This window comes from Rhagoletis pomonella, unplaced genomic scaffold (assembly GCF_013731165.1).
Source record: "Rhagoletis pomonella isolate Grant_MI unplaced genomic scaffold, Rhpom_1.0 Rhpom_scaffold_00012, whole genome shotgun sequence".
NCBI lineage: Eukaryota > Metazoa > Arthropoda > Insecta > Diptera > Tephritidae > Rhagoletis > Rhagoletis pomonella.
The window spans coordinates 10697781-10717708 of record NW_023458566.1 but is presented as its reverse complement, the minus strand read 5'-3'; the positions used below and the strand labels follow the sequence as shown (position 1 = coordinate 10717708).

General features: G+C 33.8%; 1 protein-coding gene across 1 annotated transcript in view; it reads left to right on the top strand.

The window, feature by feature from the left end:
- Positions 1 to 4320: 4320 nt before the first annotated feature.
- The window catches only part of LOC118747582 (piggyBac transposable element-derived protein 3-like), a gene marked incomplete at its 3' end in the record, with an annotated part of 34710 nt that continues 19102 nt past the window's right edge, over positions 4321 to 19928 (top strand). Inside the window, exons 1-2 of the mRNA XM_036481633.1 lie at positions 4321 to 4349; positions 4551 to 6075. Coding sequence (XP_036337526.1) covers positions 4321 to 4349; positions 4551 to 6075 — 1554 coding nt within the window. The remainder of the gene's footprint in view (positions 4350 to 4550; positions 6076 to 19928) is intronic.

Sequence of the window (19928 nt, the reverse complement as noted above, 5' to 3'; positions counted from 1 at the left end):
AAAACAATTATGCGTAAAGATAAAAGCAAAAATGAAGACCAAGGTAAATTTAGATACTTTACTTACATATATAAAAGCAAAGGAGAAGGGTAATAAATATGTAGATGAAGAAAATGATAAACATAAAAGTAAAAACAAAGATAAGTATAAAGAAAAAGATGAGAATGAAGATACCGATAAAAGTGAAGAGGAAGATAAAGGAAGAAATATTAAAATAAAGGTAATTATACAGAATAGGATATAGATAGAGGCACAGACTCAATCTGGGAATTATTTCGGGATATTAGAGATTTTCGGGATTCTCGGAACTTATCGATATAATAAACGATATTTTTGTAGGTTTTGCTATCGATATTTTTATCAAGTTTACAATCGACATTTTTATCGATTTTGTTATCGATATTTTATCGTTATTGTTATCGATTTTGATAGCGATATTTTCGGAACATATCGATATAATTAACGATATTTTTATCGTTGTTGTTATAGATATTTTTGGAACATATCGACATATTATTAATCGACATTTTTACCGGTTTTGTTATCGAAATTTTTATCAATTTATTCAATATTCTTTATCGATATTTTTACCGATTTTGTTACACATTTTTTTGTAGATTTTTTTATCGATATTTTTATCTATTTTGTTATCGACTTTTTGTCTATATTTTTATCGATATTTTAACCGATTTTGTTATCGATTTTGTTATCGATATTTTTATCAGTTTTGTTTTCAATAACTTTTTGGTTTTGTTTCCGATATTTTTTAATGGATGTTACATCGATTTTGTTACCATGAGAGTATTGAATAACTCAGTGAGAGGGGAGACCTGTATGTTTGCATGTATGTATATAAAAAAATATTTATTGGACCAAAAAGTAGTGGGTAGGCACTGTGGCCAATGGTAATCAACTATTACCACCTCCGCATGGTTGTAAGCCATGCAGAGTCCGCAGAAGACTCCGGAAGCAGTGTCCGGAGGATGCATCAGACTAGGCCGAGCATGCTTTGAACTGCCATCAAATTATAACTTAAGAAAGTTTTATTACATGGCAGTTGAGAAGTGCATGTACATAAATTTCATTAATTTAATGAAGGAAATTTTTGCACATGCAGCAGTACATAGCATGCCTTTAGGCGCCTGGTGTTAGCAGTCGCGCCTAAACAAGTATAAAGGTAAAAATAAATATAAAGGAAAACAGAATAACATAAATGTAATTAGAACGAACAGGGTAGATGTAGGGATCTAGATAAAACCTTAAGCAAAAGCAGAAGTATGTGTGTATATTGGTGATGAGACAAACTAGATGTGTAACGTAAGTTTCACTTTTTTTTTTACAAATATAATGTCAACCGTAATACGTACTGAGATCACTTGTTGCGTTTGTACCAAACAGTTAACCCGTATTGGTCCGCTGGTCCATTTTTCGACCATTAAACTTGGAAGCCTATATTTATTGAGTTAAATTTTATTTTCTTGTTATGTTTTCACAAAAACGAAACTTTGCTTTCCAAACAACAAAACGCCTCTGAGACTTTTACCTTCGGAACCATTGAATCACAAATGTCTAATTTGGGAATCATTTATTTTTATTTTTTACACGTCTACAGTAATCATCTGTAATTTTCATGATTGAGAAGATTGACGTGATTCACGCTCAATAACACACACTCGTACTACAATGAAAGCAAAAGAATAGCGAAAATTCTACGAAAACCTCATAAAGCTTATCAATTTCCTCGTTTGTCCCTTTGCCTGTCAATGCATCATGTGAGGCAATTTATTCAACATATGAGCATCTTGCACACGCACTTACGCATAATTGTTTCCCTTTCATGTGACAGCAATTAAATTGTATTCATGAAGTACACTGCGCACGGTTACAGTTAATGAAATGCAATCTGCCCACTTTTGGTTGGCCATCGGTGAATGTTGCATTTACATGGATTTATGTATGCACATACATATGTACGTGAGTATGTACGTAAGTAACACTATTTTCTGCTTACCGACCATATGTGAAGGCTGAGGCCAACGAACCTCCGCATCATTGGTCAGCTGAAATTCTCATGAACACACGCGTTTGCATGCGGCCCATAAGCATCAGCATCCGTCAAAGGATGCTCTGAAAGGATTTAAGCTTCCGCATCAGCGGTTATTGTCAATTAAAATTTTAAGCCATTAAAATATGCCATGAATATAGAAATGGTTGTTTGCGTTTGGTGGCGCAGTGCAGCGCAGCAGGCCAGGATTCAAGCGATTGCATATGTAGGGGCCAGCATGTTTTTTGGATTCTGCAAGGACTTAGACTGTAGTAAATTTTCCTTATTGCTGCAGATATTAACCAGCCACTTAAGTATCTTAAGCGCTCTTTTTTTGTAATCTAAGTGAGCATTCTTTTAGCGCAAATTCCCATTAAAATAGGCCATCATCCCTAGCCTGATATGGACCTGCGTAAATTTTCGTATGCATACATACATATGTACATGCTTATAAACCTGTAGCTTTCTCATGTCGCATCGTTGTACGCAAAATGGAGACGAATGACTGAAAATTGCCATTTATTTCCTCCATTAGCCTGTCAGAAGATGAAAAGATTTCAGTTGTAGATATGTATGCGCGCATGCGTAATTGATAATTATGTGTTCCTTAAATTAACATACGTTTTTAATTAATCCGACAATGTAAAGGAAATTTTTTCGAAAAAAACAAGGTGCGGTATTTATAATCGCTATTGGCATTAATTTGACTTGCAACTTTGATAAGAACAACTTAAATGTGTCTTCAGATTTTGAAAAAAAAAAAATATTGTATTGAAATGTACAAAGATTTCTTGGGAAAATTTTAGATGGCAAAAACTATGACATTTGCTGGAATATGCTTTTTGTACGTATCAGATAATTGCCCACGTAGATTATTTTAGTTAGTCATGATTATCTCTTTAAGTAACGAAGTATCTTTGCATTTTTGTAGGGGAATCTAATAAAAAAATTTACGGTTTTATAAATCGACTAAAATGTTGGAAATAATTTTCCTAGACTAATCAAATTATAAACGCAATGCTTTTGAAAAATAAGGTTTTGGTATTTGGAAAGGGTTGCCAACTGTTGAAAAAAAGTTCAAATTATTTAATAAGTTAAATTTATCATTAAAAGATGTCCATCAATCAAAATGGGGTTGAAACGGCTTCATTTCTAAACTACATGTGGAGGGCTGCCACCTGTTTAAAAAGTCAAATTCAACTTCAATTAAAGGAATTGAAATATGTAACAAAATACATTCGTCAGACAAAGAGGTTGAAGAAAGTTTTGGTTTGAAAATATTTTGAAGAGGGTTGCCACCTATTTTAAAAGTCAAACTTAATTAAATTATACACAAGTTTTACAAAAAATTAAATTATGGGTGTCAAATGAAAGAGTGTAAAGAAACCCTTGGTTTGAAAATTTGGAATATTTTTCAGATATTTGAAGAGGATTGCCACCTGGTTAAATAAATAGATTCAAATTATTAAGAAAGTCAAATGCATAACTGAAAGATGGGTATAAATTTAAATGGTTTAAAATGTTTTTTTTGTTTAACCAAATGCAGGTGGGTTGCCATCTGTTTAAAAGTAAAATTCAACCTAAATGATCAGTTAATTGAAATGTGCATCACAATGGCAGCAGAAGCCTATTTAAGAATGTTTCAGTTGGAAAATAATTAAGAATAGAGTTGCCACTTATTTTAAAAGCCGGACTTGGTTAGATTTGGAAACAAGTTATATAAAAAATTAAAAAATGACTGTCAGCCTAAAGTCTGAGGAACGTTCTGGAAGTGAACAAAACGAGAACAAAAATTTTGAGAACTTAGCTTTAAGAATGAGAGGGGCATCTGTGTGTTGGGTCGAGAAATCGTTTTGATGAGAACGATGACTGGTTATTCTAAGCCAGAGCAAAGCTGGATTATTTCAATTTACAGATGGTTTACTATAAGGCGAACCGTCCATTTATGGAAAATTTTTTCACTTTCTGTGCAAGAAAAGTTTGTGTCTTAAGTCTTTCGTTGACTTTATTTGCATGATTATCTTTCAGTTTTTTTTTTTGACTAAATAATTTTAATATTCAAAACATTTAAAGCTATTTAACCCAGATGTACCTAATGTACTAAATATAGTACAGCAAGAACATGTAGCAGCATGCTCACATTTGAATGTGTGCAAAAGCGCGAAGCGTATTCAACTGCTCAGTACGCGTAAGGCAGTCATTCGAGATTGAACTCAAACAAAAGCTACAGTTAAAATTTTGTGTTTGTGTGCTTCAAAGTTAGACAAAAATAGAAAATGCAAAACTACAACATACGGTTTGAAAGGTAAGAGAGTATAGAATATTGTATTTATAAAGAAAATTTTTATTTCATTGGTAAGTGAAAGAAATATAGTGACACTTTCGGAGTGACATGAAAAATTAAGTTATTTTTGTAAAATTTCATGGATTTTGGATAAACAAATGAAGGTGTACTATATTTAGTACATTAGGAAAATATGCATTGTATTTTTTCGTTATGTCACAGGGGGATTTCTCTTCACGAAGTTCTTGCTATATTAGAGGAAGATGATACAAATGAAACTAGAGTTGAAGAAGTGTGTATTTTTCCACCAAATAATGCAACGGGTGATTTGACAGATGAAGACTCTGGGGATGAAGATTATATGCAGATGGATAACCTCCCAGCTTCACAACTACAGGCCCCAGCAGAAGTTGTATTTGAAAGAAAAAATGACGAGAGTACTTCTTCAGAAGACTCGGATGATGACTTACCACTGAGCCTACTACAAAAGCAAGAGAATGTTCGCAAATGCAATGTGAAAAGGCAAAAGAAATACAATTGGGTAAAAGAAGATTTGGCGGTTATTGCAACAGATTTCGAAGATTCTGAAGTTTTAGTGAACACCGAAAATCCGCTGGAACTTTTTTCAAAGTTCTTTGATGATGAAGTGATAGAACTTATTTTGTCTGAGAGTAACAAGTACGCGCAACAAAAAAATGTTAACGCAATCCTTGAAAAGCGTGAGATTTTGGCATTCATTGGAGTTTTGATTCTAAGCGGATATATACAGGTTCCAAGAAGAAAAATGTTCTGGGAACGCGAAAAAGACTGCCACAATGACTTGGTCTCAGAAGCAATTTCGAGGGACAGATTTGATTTGATTTTTTCAAATTTTCACGTGTGCGACAATCAACACTTGAACATCGATGACAAGTTTGCAAAAGTAAGGCCTCTGTTTCGTCTGCTGAATAAAAAATTCATGGAGAACTCACCAGTCGAAGAAATGCATTCCGTTGACGAGGCCATGGTACCGTACTATGGCCGTCATGGCTGTAAACAGTACATCCATGGAAAACCTATTCGTTACGGATATAAGTTGTGGGTCGGTGCCACCCGATTGGGCTATTTGAACTGGTTTGAACCATATCAGGGTGCGTCAACAAACATAAGCAAAGACTACGCTGATTTTGGTGTTGGTGGTGGAGTAGTGCTAGAATATGCACAAGCCTTACGTGCCAAGTGGCCAAACCGGAACTTCCATCTCTTTTTTGATAATTTTTTCAGTTCGATTCCTTTGATCGAAAAACTAACTGAATGGAACCTGTATTCAACAGGAACAATAAGAGAAAACCGGTTAAAAGACATTTCTCTAACAGATTCGAAGCATATGAAAAAAGATAAGAGGGGAAAGTATGACTATGCAAAAATCTCTGATCAAAATATAATAGCAGTGAAGTGGCATGACAATAATATGGTCTGCCTTATTTCTAATTTTGCTGGACTAGCACCGATCCATGCTGTAAAACGTTATTCACGACAGCAAAAAAAGAATATTCAAGTTGAGCAGCCACACCTCATAAACATGTACAATGCCAACATGGGAGGAGTAGATCGTTCAGATCAGAATATCAGCCTGTATAGAATTTCCATCCGAGGCAAAAAGTGGTATAACTGTTTGCTGGGTCACTGTATTGACATGGCTATACAAAATGCATGGCAGTTGCAGCGCAAACAAGGTGGAAACCTGGATCAGCTGAAATTTAGAAGGGTAATTGCAACAACATTACTGCTTCAAAATCGTAAAAACCCATCTTATCAAAGAGGACACGCAAGTAGCTCACAAGGAACAGTTTTACGATATGACCACCTTGATCATTTCGTTATTCCTCAGGATAAACAAACTCGATGTGGATTTTGCCACGAAAGGACCACGACCAGATGCTCGAAGTGTGACGTTGGAGTGCATGTAAAGTGCTTTATTTCATTTCATACTAAAAATTAATTTTCCTTTATTACAATGCATATCTCCCTAATGTACTATATATAGTACGGCCAAATACTCAAGGTTTATGAATAAAATGTTTTGAACTAAGTAGGCACATTTCTTTTTTATTACATTTGAAGCCCAAATTCAGTTAAATATTGTTGCTTTACTATCTCAATAACTTTTAGGGTTATCTGGGTTAAACACTATTGGCCTTATTCATAAAAAATAAAGTAGCAAAATTTTGTTCTCGCTCCCAATGTTCGTGAAAAGCCCAGAGAAAATTTACTCCCGATTCATTCTCTGTCAGATAATTCTTGAGCTTTTAGTTCCCAAATGGTTATTCGAGAGAAAATTCCCTAGATTTTAGTTCCCATTTTACTCTCTTTGAGAACGTTTCGTTTGTTGTTATATAATTCCCGTTGAGAACTTTCTCGACAGTTTTGTTCTCACTTTCGTTCTTGTGAAAACCGAGAACGATTTTAATATACCACATTTTTATAAATGGACTAAAAAGTAGAAAATTATTTTTTCTATGCTCATAGAATATGTCTCGATAAGTTTTCATTTTAAAACTTAAACAATAAATAGTCATTATAAAAAATTTATGGCATTTAAAATGAAAAGCGTGGCCAAGTATGACTCTGGTATACCAGTAAGCAAGGCAGATAAGTAATATAAGCTTAATAAAAAATGCTCAAGGTACTGAAATTATTTTATTAAAATGACACAGAATTAATAGATACACCACAACCAATACAACTGACTTATGAATCAAACAAGACGATTGCCCTACAGTGTATGAGGGACTTAAGCCTTTAGGAGCCTCGAAGAGATAGCGGAGGTTTATCTCTTTGATCTTCTTTTTTTCATTGAGATAGCAATTGGTTCAAGAGGTTTAGTCTTGCTAATTCGTTTACTACTAGCTAGGGCGCGGTAAAATTTTCAGACGAACCATTCTGCGATAACAAAGAAGGATAAATCCGTAATTAAGATTTCAAAATTGTACCCTAAAAACGCTTTGTAGCGGGAAACGGCAGAGTAAGCGCTACTTTACTGGTATAAAGTAAAATTACTATTTTCGACTTAGAATAACGTCACCACATCGCAATAAATTATATCGGTCTCTTGCGTAATATCACACATTCACCCCGCAAGTTTCCCTCATATGTATTCCCAAAAAAATAAAATAAGTAGAAAGGTAATACTTAACTGATATCAAAATTCCTATTTGCCCACAACGATTTTGCATTTGCACACTATAGAGTAATAATTTTACCAACTAAATATAGTGCAATTTTTTACGCCTCCCTGAGTGTACTAAATACATATGTATGTTTGAGTGTGAGAGTGCTCGGGGTTTTCTTCAGAGACATTTACAAAATATATTAAGTGAAAGGCAGTCAAGAGTGAAAGGATGAAAAAGCAGTATCCTTGCTACGGAAATTACTTTATCAAGTGCGCTCAGTGTGGCGGTATAAAAAATTAACTCCGCGAAGCGAAATACGAAACTGCCAAGTACAAAATAATGAAGTAGTTACTCTACATATGTATGTATGTATGTATGTGTACATGTTTGTAAGTATACCGCACAGCTGCTGGCGGCTTGTAAAAAGATTTGCAATAAATAGAGCGAGCCGCAGCAAAGTTCTTCTTAGTAGCAACGCCAGCCAAATGGGAAAACGGAAATAATCAGTGCAATTTATTGAAACCCTATGATGGTTGCAGCTGAAAGAGCAGCAGTGGTAGAGTAGTAGCAGAATCAGCGGCAACTAGTCGTCTTTGGTTGACGGTGGCGTTAGCGGTGAGCGCAAGAAAGTTGCAGTTACGCGTGCAGCTGTATGTGTTTGTCATTACATACTTGAATGTATTTGTGTATAAGCCGTTGGAAACCAAGTTAAGAAGAAAGTGATGACTCTGTTGAAAATTAAGAGGATAGTTTCGAAGTGAAAACTAGGTCGATTTCTTTTAAAAAATTTGGCTTTTTCTTACACCTTACGCAGTCATGCCTATTTTGAAAATATTTATCAAGATCATTGTCATTTTAATCTATAATGCTGAGAGTGGCTGGTTGTACTAGCTTTTTACCCTCTACACGAGCCCATAGTCCATTTTTCTAAGGTTCGCATATACTGTTCCTGGATGTATTAGTCATCTACATTTAGAAATAATATAGGAATTCATTTTTAGTTTGGAGTAACCTAACCTAAAGTTTTATGCCCACTCCGAAAGGCGATTGTATTTTTTATGAGAAGCTGTTCTTCATGGCGATCGCTATGGGATTTTTTTTTAATTTTTTCGTTTTTTGGGGTTTTTCGGAAACCGGATTTAAACCAGGCCCTGCGGAATGGTAGCTCGCACTTCTACCCATTACAACATAGCGGCCACCAATGAATGCAAATACATACGTATAAAAGTTTAAGCTGCAAATTTAGAGTTTGTGCATTTCTTTTTATTTATTTTTGATGCCTTTTGTTCGCTGGGTTGTCGGGTTGTATGAAGAAAATAAGCAAACTTCTGTTCTCGGTTTTTGCGGCATCGCAGCTGCCACAGTATTGGAGTAGTTTAGGTTTCAATGGCTTGCGTTTTATTTTGCGGGAATCGTTAAAAGAAACTAATACTTTTTCCCCGTTTTGATGAATGTTGCTAATAAAAGGAGTATTGTTCGACGATGCGGTGCGGCTTTGTGGCGTTTTTTTTTTTCTTTAGAAGAGCCGCACTTTTCAACTCAAGTAGAGATAATTAATTTACTTGTGAATAATGCAATTAATTACGGATGTATGTATTCCAACTGCATAGCTTATTGTTTATATGCTTATGCGGATAATACATACTTACATATGTAGGTGATGAATTTTCAAAACTCTATGAAACTTATAATAAATGTGTATGTATAATAATATATGCTGAACTATCTTATAAACTGATGATTGGATGCTGAATCTAATCTGCATTTGTATACTACTTTTAAAGTTCTCAAGGTTTGGGTATAAAATATTGGTCAATTGTTTAGCTCTTAGTTATAATCACTTTTTTTAAGTATTTAATTTTTTTGGTGGAATTTACACATATTTTAACTTGACAATTTGTATGTATCAAATTTGAACCAAAAAATCAATTTTTAAAGGCAATAAATATTTAGTTTCATTATTTTCATTAACTGCGGCTAGGTTAACTGAAAAATGCTGAACAGGCATTAAATTTTTAAGTCATTAAACGGTTGTACGTTTTTTTATCAAATTCGATTTGATTACAAAAAATAGTTCATTCACAATACATACATAATATGTGTCGCCAATTTTTGCTCACCTTGCCAGCGTAATTAAAAACTCATTAGTCTTAAAAAAATTTGGTGCTCGGCCTACTTAATGACTTTAAAGCATTCTGCAAACAAACTAGTTGCCAGTGTAAATAATGGCGTTGTAGCGAATTCGCTGCCCCCAAAAATAGGGTTCCATTTTCATAAAGCAATGAAAAAAAAAATTATGATAAAAAAATATTTTAAGGCAAATAATTGCATTTGGATATACATATGTATGTAGACATACAGTATCGGTCATATCTATAGCACGCCATTTCAAAGTGATATTGTGTGCCACTTATGTTTATTTATTTATTTTTAAGAATTTTCAATTAAAATACAGTTCTTTCTCTAACTAACCCCATATAAACCTAAGTTTAACAATTTGTAGAAAACTTCAAAAAAGTGCAACAAATTTTCACCTAAGTTTCAAACTTTTTTCTCGGCAGTGTTAGAATTTTTTCGAGTACACAGTTTTTTAGCCACTGCAATTTTAGTCTGATAACGTGCAAATTTCAAGTGTCTACGAATTACCGTTAATTTTTTCAAATTTTTTTTTGTCGCATTGGCTTCCATATAATGAATAAACTCAATTTATTTGTATATGAATGAAAACCGCAACAGCTTTGGCGAAAAGAATTCTAAAAAATCAACGGTAACTTTCAGTCACTTAAAACTTGCACATTATCAGACTAAAATTGATTGGGCTAAAAAACTGTGTACTCGAAAAAATTCCAGCACTTCCGAGAAAAAAGTTTGAAACTTAGGTGAAAATTTGTTGCACTTTTTTGAAGTTTTCTACAAGTTGTTAATCTTTGGTTTATATGGGGTTTGTTAGAAAAAGAACTGAATTTTAATTGAAAATTCTCAAAAATAAATAAATAAACATAAGTTGCACACAATATCACTTCGAAATGGCGTGCTATAGATATGACCGATACTGTACATATTAGTATGCAATTTAGGTCATACATATCGTCACCTGAAATGCAAAAGGCCAAAACTAACAAAATTTTTTCTTTACAGGAGAAGATGTCGGTCGGCCTTTTGCATTTCAGTTGACGATGATTGGTTGGGCAAATCAATATATCTACCTGAATTCCAAAATCTAAAACACAAAGTGTCAGTATTTTATATTCCTAAAGTATTTGCAGATTAAATTGTCTAGCTTGCGCAACAGGTATTGAGGTTTGAATGATTTTATTTTTTTGAAAAGGGCTTAAGCACGATATTATTTTTTCGTAACCTATTTTTATTACATAACTACAGCTCTCTTCATAAGTAGCTTACAAAAAGTAACAATCCGACTGCTTTGTAGTAAACGGAATTTTTTTTGTTTAATATTTCACTTATATATTTAAATAAGGCAAGAATGGCTGCTTAGTAGATCTCCGAATACCTTAGCCAATATACACAATTTTTTGGTACCAGATAAATTAGACAGTTGTCCAAACGAGTGGGTACTCGTTAAAAAATGGCCAGGTAGCCTTGGAGGGCTATTCGAGTATTCTATTTACTACATGTTGCCATTGGTGTACATACCTCTCGTGTCCTTTTTCCGAATGATGTGCAAGACTTGGCTATTGATAAACCTTGGAGAAGAATACAAAAATATGCATCCAGCTTCAGCTCAGGTGAGAAAACTCCTTCTCCGACTCTACCTGTAAGTTTTGAGTCATTCGTTTACAAGTTTATATTATAATGCAAATGGTGAGAGGTCTGCTATATAATTCCTGTGATGTTGGTATGACAGCTTTGTATTCCTTATCCAAATTGTATGAGGGCATACAAAACATAGTCGGTACTGATGTGTATAGGTTCGCTGAATAGCCTAATGTTTCTTTGATCCATGAGACGGTTTATTTTTCCTAGGCCTTTATAGCGTTTAATTGAAAGCTGAAATGCCTTATACAGTCACAGTACTACGAGTGCTATATAAACCAAATAATTGGGGAATTTTCATCTGTTGATGTCGACTTCTACGTGTGTGATGTCCTCCGAATCAAAACACCCTCTAGTAACTACATATTTTATCCTCCTTTTTATATTGCATTGAAGTCAAAAGGGATAAAATAAGAATTGACATCTTTATGTGGAGATAAGTAAGCACTCAAACCAACCGAAAAGCGTATGGGGGTCAGATTTAGTATAAAATCTCACCTTGGTATTCATCACGTACAATTCAAATCATTTACTGTTGAATTCTAAAAATTGCGATAAAGTGCGATAAAGTTAAGTTTATAGTTGTCAAAACACGTACTAAAAAATGTCATTAAATTGCGGAAGGGCACAATGACAGCTCATTAAGCAGATGTATTATCAACATCCGTCACGCAAACATATTTTCACTCAGGCATACTATTATATGCACCCATATGTTTGTATGCATAGAAAAAGCGCTCCGGCCACACCAAAACGGATGTTAAGTTTTCGATGACACGTTCTGCCATTTAATGAAATCATAATAAAACTACAGCGCACACCTGCACACATTCATTACAGGAAAGTTATGTGATAGGTGTTTGTACTAAATAGTATGTGAGTGTACCTTAAGGGCTTATCGCCTTTCACATGTCAAAGCGATTAAGACAATGCTGGTTGCCAAAAAGCTGTTTGAAGTTAGTTCTTAATGCTTTGCAGTAAATTTTAGAACTAATTTCCGTTGTTTACACTTAAATGAGTTGGTCTTTGGGGATTTTGGAGTGATTTAAGCAACTTTCACTGGTGGCCCGCATGGTGTATTGTAAGTATACACTATGTGTTTGTGTGCCAGCGCACACTGGTACAAAATTGGCATTTTGTGTTCACAATTTACTGGAGCTCATGATACAAATATTTATTTTATTTATTTACGACCGCTGAGAGTCACTTTTAAAATTCTTGACGTTTCCAAACAATTTAATTTTTAAATTTACTCACAAACTCACACACACATTTTCATTTTCAATCTCAAGCAACAACAATTTCGAACAATTTCAATTTTTTATTTTCACTTTTATATGATTTTAAAATGTTGGCAAACTTCAAAAAAAAATCATGGCCGACAAATTGAGAAAACGGTTCTACCTTGCTATGTTTTTATCATGCTGGAGCTTTCATTTTTCACTCAATTTGATTATTATTTTTTTTTAATGAAAGCTAATAAAAGTTGCAACAGATCAGTTGAGCATAATTTTCGAATTTTTGTTTGCAGCAATTTTGAAGAAACTCGATTCTCTTCCTCCAGTTAACAATTGTAGGGTTCTCCCAAAAGTAAAAAAAAAATAAATAATAATTTGAAATTTTATAAAAGAAAATTCCACCAAAATTATTTCTTTTTTGTTTTTGGTTTTTATAAAAATTTTGGGCATGCAGATCATTGAATTTTAGTAAATGAAGTGCAAGTTTCAAGTGGCTAAGAGTCCGCGTTGTTTTTTGATAATATAACAAAAGATTTTATTTGCCATTTAGCATGCAGATGTCCTCGAAATGTTAGCGAACATTTTTTTTAAATCAACGCGACCTCTTAGCCACTTTCAAATTGCACTTTATTATACTAAAATTTCCATAGAAGCTCATTTTTTTTTTAATTTTGGTGAAAATTTTGTATAAATCATTCAAAATTTTTTGTGAATTTTTTTCCATTCCGGAGCACCCTACAAACTTTCTCAACTCGTTTTTTTATTATAAAACATTTATTAACTGGAACAGGAGAATCGATTTTCTTCAAAATTGCTACTTTTTCTGCACTTTGCACTAAAAAATTTAATACAAATCAACAAAAATTCAAAAATCGGGCTCAACTGGTCTCTTGCAAATTTTATTAGCTTTCATTAAAAAAAAATAAATATTAATCAAATTGACTAAATTCCAGTTTTGAGCCACTGTGCAGCGGTTCATCAGCTACGCATAATGTGAATGTGACTAGCAATAAAAGCTTGATAGGAAACAAAATAAAAGGAGAGACCTTTAACGGAAATTAATTTGCTAACTGCTGGTGAATCACAAATATGAAGCATACATTTTTTTTTGGCAAGTCGAAATTTTTGATAAAGAAATATGGTTGAACGATCCTAAGCGTATAAGTAGTAGTTACTATATGCCCAGTCGACTCAAAAAGGAAAACAGATACTTTCTGAGGGCGCTTCCAGTGTGCGACCAAGAGGGTAGCAAAATACCGGCGGCGATTGTTGCACGGTAAGCGATCTACACTCAAACTAATTCGTAGATTAGCTTTCTAAAGTGTAAAATATCACATGGAAAATATTTTATGTATTCAGGTAGATGATCTCTTCACGCGCACTGTAACATGTAGGGTGAAAGTAGCGCCCATTTACGAGACAAAGCTTCCAAAAGCCTCCAAACTTGCGCAACAAATCGAACTAAAGGGGGATGGGGGTAAATGGTCGGGTAATAGTAAGTATAGTGCTCCTTTCGTAGAGATGAGGGGTATGAGTTTTTCTGTGAAGCGGATATATGCAGCGGTAATCACAGCAACCTACAATACGACGAGCAATTTCGTGCTAGCGTATCCCAACATACCAAGCGCGCAATGAAGACGATGTGGACGTAGAGGAAAAAATGCAACCTGTTGTAGTTCTCAAATTAGGCGAGTTTGCGAATTATTGCGCTTTTAGGATACCAAACTGAAGGCAACTCATCTATGGCATAAGGCGCGCAATGAACTACGTACTTTTTCCTAAGTTGCTGTAGTCCGACATTATGGTAAAAAAGTTAGACTTGTGTCGTATTTTACCAATAATTTTAGTCGGGATAGTATTAATTATGTCCAAAGCTCTCCTTGAAGAGTGTCTTACTTGATATTGGTTTAGCTTCTATACACTATACATACGGTGACCATATTTATGGGAGCCGAATACGGGACAAAATTTAATTTTGTGAATTTATTCAACAAAAACTTACAGATCTTAAAGTCCAAGATCCTAGATTTATAAACCCTGAAACAGCATCCTTATAGTAACATCTCAAATTTGTGGGATATTTTTCTCGGGATTTTCAGCCCGCGAAATTTGTTTAAAAATTCGTTAAATTTTAGTATTATAAAGTGTAAATTGATATCTCTAAGACTTTTTTTGGTAATTCTTTTGTTGACGGTGTAACGCAGTTTTTCATACAAATTAAGCATCTATGTTCAACAATTTTTTTAAAAGGGAAGCAAATGAGCATCTCTTTCCACTTGCACTTTATTATACTCCAATTTAATGAGCTACAAAACTGCTAACCAAATCTTTTTTCTAAAGATTCTAATTAAAAAGTTTGAAATTTTGGTGAAACATTGCAGAATTAATTTTTACAGTTTTTTGCACAAAGTCGGAAACTTGGATTTATATGGTTTTTAGTAGACAAAGAGCTTTACTTTCATAAAAAAATAATAAACATTAAATAAACTAAAGAAAAATGGCCAAACCTTGCTAAAAAGTGGGGTTCTGATTTATATTTTGGTCACTGTATGTATTCCTCGATTCTAATCACAGGCATTCAGATTAGAAAATAATAGCTGTTTATGGAGAAAATTACGATCATATACCAACATCACTTAAAACTGGTACATAGGCATGCCATTTTAATGAGCTGTAAAGGCGTCAAAATACGTAATACCGAATACGGGACAAATACAGGATATTAAAAGGAATACAGAACATTTGGCGTCCCGTATAAAATAAATAAATTACCAGGACAATGGGTCAAAAAATAGGACTGTCCCGTATAATACAGGACGGATGGTCACCGTAACTATACATGATCTTAAACTTTTTGACCATCGCGCCTCGACCTCCATTGATAAAGATAATTTTTGTGCAAAAAGTGAAGGCTAAGCCGCGCCGAACAACCTCATAGCTAGATTGACTTCAATAGATTTATTGAACTATATATTTTTATTTAATTATTTCTTTTATTCTTTTAGCTCCAAAACGCTTCTGAAAAGCTTGCTGTGTAAACACTTCTATCAAGTTTTAATTATTTGAAAGCTTCCATAAGCTCTGAAAGGCTTCGGCAAGGCGAAGCTGATGGTGTTTACAATGCATGAAGTGCAGCGTTGCTTATTGCATGGAATCGCAGCAAAAATATTTGTTCACTTTGATTAAATTTCTTTCTCGAAAAAATTCATTCTCAGTTAATTATTTCGAGAAAATTTTAAATCAAAAAATGCTTTATTTTCATCTCGAAAAAGCTTCTTAAAATGATTGATTGCAGTATGATATAGATACGTTAATTTAAAAGCTCGAAGCGGCTTCGATCGGCTTGGTATCGCTTCTTGTGTGTACGTACACTTATGGAATTATTTAAATTTTTGGAATTAAAAATTTATGCAAAATCAGAGCCTTACGGGAAAACTTAACCCGACTTCTCCTAGTATGTATGTATTCAACTTTTTCTAACCGTCTCGATATTTTCCGAAAATCTCAGGGAAGTAGAGCTTTTTTGGGATACTCCCCACCAAACTCTAACTAGAATAGAATAATCACTATTTTAAGTGCAGATCTGGTATATTCTTTAGAACTTATACCTTATACCTCTTAATTATTAGCCAATTGTTTGAAGGTAACATTTATTTTGTTTTTTTTGGCGCTGCTCTCGTGCATACCTTTAATCTTTTTCTTTCTCCTCTGAACTATATTAAACACACGTGAAAAAAAGTTCCGCTTTATATGGAAAAAAATTAAAAAAAAACCGCTTGTACAAATACTCACATTAAACGAGAGAATTCCCAGAGGATATTGAGGAAAAAACGATTTACTGCTGTCACATTATTTACAATGCGGTTGGATCTGGTATTTTTGTGATTTAAGCAGATATAAAATAAGTTGAACACGTAAAGTTCGTGGAATAAAATGTAGGGCGAAACACACACAAAAAATAAAAAATAGAGAAGTACAGGAATAAAGCTGCATGTATGTCAATACATATAAAGCTACAAAAAGTACGATAACAATCCACAGACAACACAGAAGCCACAGGCGTTTTGTTTCCAAATACAAAGCTGTACTCAAGGGGACCAACAAACATACAGACATATATAGACATACATATATTTATATTAATACATACTTATTCATTTGAAAACCAAATACCAACAATGCACACCAGCATTGCGGTTTGCGCTTTTCATTTCAGTATTTATGTCCATATGTACGTACTATGTAAGTCCTGCTGTTCTTTTAAGTCTTACTTTAGTAGTTGCCACATTCGATTTTGACGTAGAATACGTCTTACCTTAAGGTATGGGGGCTATGTTCAAATGTTGTAGTTGTAATTTTTAGAGCTTCACAAAAACGCTTATTGCACGATAACTAATAAAGCGATTTCAAAGAAAAGTGTGGCGTTTCAAAGATAAAATTCCAAACCTGTCGACAGATTCATTTTTGTAAATAACCAATTCGGTTTCTGTCGTAAAAACAACGGTAAACATTGCCTTATTTTGGGGTCAATTTTGAGCCTTTAAAGTGCTCTAGCAACTTATTGTTGGCATATATAACTTTCGTTTTCGGGATATAGGTTCTTTGGAGCAGTAGAAATATTATCGGGTACAAATTTTATATAAATTTAACAAATATTGAGCATTTTAAGGCAAAAAATTGTTGAAAAAATTTGCAAATTTTTTTCATTACCAAAATGCTCGAAAACCGCTCGAATGATTTTGTTTTTGTTTTCTTTAATCAAAAATTCAAGAGTTTTCCTTTCGTTTGGTATATGGGAAGTATTGGTTGATATCTTCTATATATGTTTATTTTATTCAAATATATGGGCATAAATGATTTTCCATACAAAATCACCTCGTCATCATTTTGCAAACACGTGCATATGTTGGAAGTGTGGGAAGGAGACAAAAAGTATGTATGCGTATGTAATGCGGCTTTTGATAAACAGAGGCGCGCTATTTATAACCTAATCGCAGCGTGTGTACATATGTAAATACATACATACGTACTAGAGTCCAGCGCAATTGTATTTGCCGCATTTCATTCAATAAGTACTCCTTGCATTGTACTCTACTCCCAACACATTGTTACTTTTTTTCCGCATACATACACTACTTGGCGTTGAGAGAGTAAATACTTGACGTACTTGCTATTACTCCACCAAAGTACGTACTCTACTTTCCCTCATCGCGTACGAGAGATATTTGCTGCTGCCAAAAGGGAGTAGCAAATCTACTCTCTGTATACTTGTAGTACGGTAAGTACTTGCGTATTAAATTTAAATTCTGGTTGTTAGCCTACTAGTTGATATCGTTTGCAGCGCTGGTCAGTGAAATTGAAAGAGTAAAAATAGAATATGGAAGTCGACGATGTAAGGAAATGTTTACGGCCGTATTTATAAAAAATAACGTAGATTTAGACAGTTGTTTAATGTGACATTTTCATAACACTTTTGTATTCAAGCAGCTTTTTAAATCTATGTATGTACTTAAATTTTTATGAAAGTATTATTTCTCGTCTCTAATTTTCTATAAAACTATTTGCAGTCATTAACCAACAAATAAGTTGTCAAATACAATAACTTAAGCAATGCTGCTATACGAAATAAAATTATTAGTGGCAAATCAAAATTTTGAAAAGTGCCGATTTTCACATTCGATAGTTGGACATGGTAGCGACGAGATGTACGAGCATTTTTTTCTTAAGAGCTGCATACTGATTTAAGAAATTTTTTATAGAAGAAAATTTATTTTCCATTTATTGTGCGTAATTTTATATGAATTTTTAGTTTTTCTTGAGAGCCTTTACAAATAAAAAAAATTTCGGAATATGTACATACATATGTACATACATACGCAGCCATATAACTTGATTTCAAGAGAAACGAATTTTCATTTGGCACGTTCAGAAGGCGAAACAGCTCAGTTACTGGTGCGATTGCACCTTCTGAACGCGTTGTTGCGTACTTCTGATCAATTGAATAGATGATCGTAATATTTTTCTGATCATTTGAGACAACATGTTGGTGTGTACCTTTGAGAGTTGAATTTGACAGCTAATGTATGAAGTCGTTCAAAAGACGCATAACGATCACTGATTTTTGTTTAGCAACGGTTGCGCTCAACTGCTGCGCCTTCTGAACCTACCTATTGATAACTTTTTTTTTTTGATAACACTGCGACAGCTCAAATTGGTATTGAGTAAAACCAAATGCAAGATAGAGTTTTTGAATTTCATTGAGTTTTTTTAATAAATACTAAAATTAGAGGTATATGAATGGCGAAAGAAAAACTTTATCCGATTGTTTTAAATCTAAACTACATTTCTACATATGTATGTACATATGTACATGCATACATAAATATATTTAATATGAAATTGAAACTTTCACATCAATTTGCGCTATCTTCAAACCCATGGTTTCAATTGTACGCATATCGTCAGGGTTTTCCCCACAACTTGGTTTTGCTGCAGTGAAGCGACAGAACTAGTGACGAGAAAAAATATATGCGGACACTTACATATATATGTATCTATGCACATACGTACTATGCACATACGTATCTATGCACATACGTACATATGTACTTAGGTATGTATATCAGCATTTTAGTTGAAAGTACGTTTTGCTCGTCGCCCTCTTCATCGCTCCACTACATTCCTGTCCTTAGCGATCCAGAAAATTCTTCTATCATTCTTGCCACAAATGTATGTTTTCTTCGAAAATACTCAAGTACTACCAGTAGAGTACTCTACTGTCAAATACCTTTTACTCGCAGTAGTTGTGGAAGGCAAAGTAAATACTCTACGCGTCTTGCTATTGATCGGTAGTTTACGTACGCTTGCTGAAACTGGTTTATGCTTACTCACAATTGACCCGAACGATGAAAGTAGGGGATGGAAAGTATTTGCGCGGCGATCGGATGTCTTGTTGGGCCGTTTAAATGGAATTGCGCAGGAGTCTAATACGTACATATGTTGATTGCAGTTAATGTGGATCTGTTTCTATTTTTAGTAATCTATGTATGTCAATACATACATATGTACATACATATTATATATGTACATACATATATGAAAACATGTATGCATAATACGCGAAGACTTTTCGAAGTGAAACAACATTTAGAAAAAGTCCAATCCAAGAATAAAAGTAAAGGTGAGGACGTACATAGATAAAGAAAAGGATAAAGGCCAAGGTAAAAATAAACACAAAAACAAAGTTGAGTAAAGATAAAGGCAAACATGAAGACCAAGGTAAATTTAAACACTTTACTTATATGTATAAGTGCAAAGGTGAAGGGGAATATGTATATGAAGAATATGATAAACATAAAAATAAAAACAAAGATAAATATAAAGAAAAAGATGCGGATGAGGATACCGATAAAAGTATAGATGAAGATAGAGGAAGA